General features: G+C 36.8%; 1 protein-coding gene across 1 annotated transcript; it reads left to right on the forward strand.

Annotated features, from left to right (window-relative positions):
* The first annotated feature begins 1,049 nt into the window (after positions 1-1,049).
* LOC132282572 (nudix hydrolase 3-like) lies at positions 1,050-1,492 on the forward strand. Its single transcript, XM_059784297.1, has 2 exons — positions 1,050-1,214; positions 1,316-1,492. Exons 1-2 carry the CDS (start codon positions 1,116-1,118, stop codon positions 1,490-1,492), a joined length of 276 nt encoding a protein of 91 aa, XP_059640280.1. The 5' UTR covers positions 1,050-1,115.
* Positions 1,493-3,769: the final 2,277 nt, after the last annotated feature.

Here is a 3,769-nt window from a genome sequence, read left to right on the forward strand (position 1 = left end):
GTTGTTCAACAAGGCGTTGAGCATGGCTTTGGAGGTTTATACGTGTGAGGTTCGGATTGTGAAGGAATGTTATTGCTTGCCAATGTGGGGAGGGAGATGGAGGGTGGTTATCTAGGGAGGTGAGCTCCCCTTCAAGGGTGGGGGGTTTTGGAAGCTCATTTAGAAGGCTTGGGATAAGCTTTTCAAATGCATTCGCTCCAGGGTTAGGAGCGGGAGGCATGTCAGATTTTGGGAGGATCTCTGGTGCGGGGATACTGATATGTCCCGCTGGTTCCCACAGCTTTTCAAGATTGCTACGAGCAGACACACATGGGTCGCCGGCTGTTATCACCTTGATAATGGAAGGATGATTTGGGATGGGTGCAAATACGGAGAGAGTTTCATGATTGGGAGCTTGCGGAGGTAGTAGAGTTCTTGGCAGTGTTATATAATTTGGTGATGGAGGGGGAGGGAATGGATGAGATGCTTTGGATGGATTCCCCGAGAGGGGTGTTCTCAGTCCGTTCTATTTTGAGTTCTTTATTCTTTTGGGTTAATGGGCGAAATTGTAAATCTATGGGGGAACTTGTGATTTTGTTGATAGTTTGAGATTATAGGCGGACGTGTTTGGCCTCCTTGTGTTTTCTTGGGAGCGCTCCCCTATTGAGCACCTTTTATTGAATCTTTACTTATAAATAAATAAATATATATATATATACACACACACACACACACACACAAAGCAGTATCTAAAATATTCCCAAGATATTTCTAGTCCTCAGATATGTTAACTGGAGGTTGAAGAATTTTGGGTCTGTTTTAAGTCAAAATTATTCATTTACTTAACCGGTCCCTGATGCTCAATTTATGTAATTGTAGACACATGTTCTAGGACCTCAAGTTGTGTAGTTTAATGCCGAAACTGATATCCCATATCTTTTTTTCTCTCTTTTCTTCTGATGATGACCAGGATTTGCTTCCAAAGGATCTAGTCAAGTCCATGTATGTCTCTTTCCTTGCAGGATGCTTCCGTGCAATACGTTTTGGATTCGAGGAAGCTTATGGGTAAACTTTATTTATCCTGCTTTAATCCACTGCATACTGTTGACTTCACCAAGCATTGTAATTCACTGAATATGATCAGAAAAGGACAAGCACTGCAGTTTAACTGGTTATTCCAGAAAGGAGCTTTTATTTTGCATCCTGATGAAACGTTTTCTGTTGATTTTGCTAAGGTATAGCTTCTTCAAATTTATTCTTTATTGAATTATTCTTTTCATTTTGAAATAATAGAGGCACAAATTTTCTTTCCATTTTTTTTTTTTTTTTTTAAAAGGTTGAAGGTGTAGTTGAAAGCTTGAGTAGGGAGATACTTACCATACAGGCAAAAGGTGACAAAGACGCAGCGAAAAGGCTTCTTGATGAATATTGTATACTGACACAGCCGTTGAAAGTTGCGTTGGAAAAGTTGGAAAAGATTCAGGTGTGGGCTTTAATGTTTATTAGTTGCTAATGCATTAGTCCAGATTGAATTGGAATTGTTTCGAATGTGGAAGATGACATACCTCATCTATAAAACATAAGTCTATTGCCACAAAATTGCATTTCGCAAGGGGGCTAGTTATTTGCTTAGACTCCCAATGTTTGTTATTCGTAGTGAGAGTTGATTATGTAACTCAACATGTCATTCGACATGAACTCGGTAAGGCAAGTTGGTCAGTTTTAGAATCTGGTGATATGTCTCTTCTTTTTTCCCGCTCATGTCCATCATTGTGAATGTGAATCCTCAAACCAAAAGGCTATAATAATTTTCGGGGTATCCAAATTAGTTGAAGTCATAGTAAGTTAGCTATAGGGGAACTTGTGGCTAGATTGAATCCTTCATGATGGAAACGCCCTCTTCCCCCAACCAAGGGAAAATACCTACTCCTAACAAAATGAAAAGCAGAAAGCTCCCTAACGTACAAAAACAAAGCGAGGCACGCTGGTAGTGGGGATCCATTTTTCAGCTGGCATCAAATCAAATCTTGACTAATAGAGGCTAGACCCTAACATTTTTCAGCTGGCCATACCACTTGTGTCCTTAGAAAAAGAAATCCCAGCGAGGTCTCTGGCAGCCAATCCCTCTCTATTTCTATTTCTCGAGCTATTCTCTCTCATTGTTGTTCAACCAGTACTCTCTCTCTCTCTCTCTCTGTGACATTTTCAGTTTATTGTTTTTTTTTGTCTCTTTCTTCCTTAGCCACACTTCAACAGTCCTAGGGCTTTATCTCTCTTAAACTTATATATGTAGATGGTCATACAGTTGGTAAACCCATTTCCCACTTTAGTGGGATAGTGTGTTCGATGGGCAAACTGATAATCCATCAGTTTGCTTCACTTAATATTTAATTAAATTTTCTTCCATCTTATTATTCTTACTTGATTATTCTCCTCTATACCCATGGGATCCACATCAATTAATAGAAGGGTAAACTACATTTAACCCTCCTTGACTTACAAACCCCCCCCCCCCCCCCCCCCGGCGGGGCCGCTCAACTAATCCTGGAGGATTGCTTTTTGAATTTTTGTCAAAAATACTCCCACCAACCAAGTCAACGGGTGTTTTAATGCAATTTGCCCAGTAACTTGAGCTTTGTATTTTTGTTTTCGTTACATGTATCATTATACTTTGAATTAAAGAAAAATATTTAAAAAAACTAAAAAGTAAAATTCATAGTTATGAGTGCAACTACGTGCTATTTCTTTAGCATATGTCTAGCATAGTTAAATCTTATAATATCCTTTTTTTCCTTATTTTTTTCTATTAAAAAAAATTATAGAGAAAAGCCTACTATTTTATGCCATTTAATTACTTTTTGTAATTAAAATTCATTTTTGTTCATTTATTTTTTTGATCAAATGTCCATCTCATGTATATATATATATGTCCACATTATATAAAATCAAAAATAATATATATATATATATAATATATAATATGGGTAACATAAAAGATTTGAACGTATATGTAGTTGCACTCATAACTATAAATTTTATATTTAAATTCTTCAATTAAAAGTACAGTGATGTATGTAATAAAAAAAATATAAGTTATAATACTATTATTCGAGAAAGGAAGATAGATGCTAGTTATTTGGTCTCATGCACCCACCTTTCTTTCCTACATGTCACAACTCTCTAGCTTTTCTTTTCTTTTTTCGTTTTTGAGATGGATAGGAGAAGTTATATCCTTCAAACTTTATATTATATGCACAAACACATTGATGGATTCTTACCTATTTTCTAACACCACCTTTAAATTAACCATTCCTTAGTTAAACTTAAGTTTCCAAAGTCGATTTAATATTGTTCGGCTCCTAAAAACCGAGGTCCTTTCCAAGTGCAAAAAGGAGGGTGAATGTCGGGCGTGCCAGGAACTGCTGTCGTTCCAAAGTAGATATCCGAACAACTATCCAGTATGAAATTGTAGGGATCAGGCGATTGAATGAAGGATTGGAATTACAACCTTCAAAGGTTCTTTTTGCCTTGTAAAAGGACTTTTGGGATGATCTATGGCTAGTGGAAAGGAAAGCGGTATTGAAAGTGCATAACTTCAAAGTAAAGTGCTGAAAAGTAGGAATAATAAGTGCAGGACTTGAATTAAATATACTGAAAGTGCATTACATGAATGTAAAGATATATGAATGTAAAGAAATTAAAGTGTTGTTGGGCTGTGTGATTTGAACAGGATTTTCAAGTGAAGCATAAGTGCTCTATTTATAGAGTTTTCCATGCATATAGTAGCTTG

This window comes from Cornus florida, unplaced genomic scaffold, assembly GCF_030987335.1.
Source record: "Cornus florida cultivar Cherokee Brave unplaced genomic scaffold, ASM3098733v1 CherokeeBrave_3.0.0_Hap2_Chr11, whole genome shotgun sequence".
Taxonomy (NCBI): Eukaryota; Viridiplantae; Streptophyta; class Magnoliopsida; order Cornales; family Cornaceae; genus Cornus; species Cornus florida.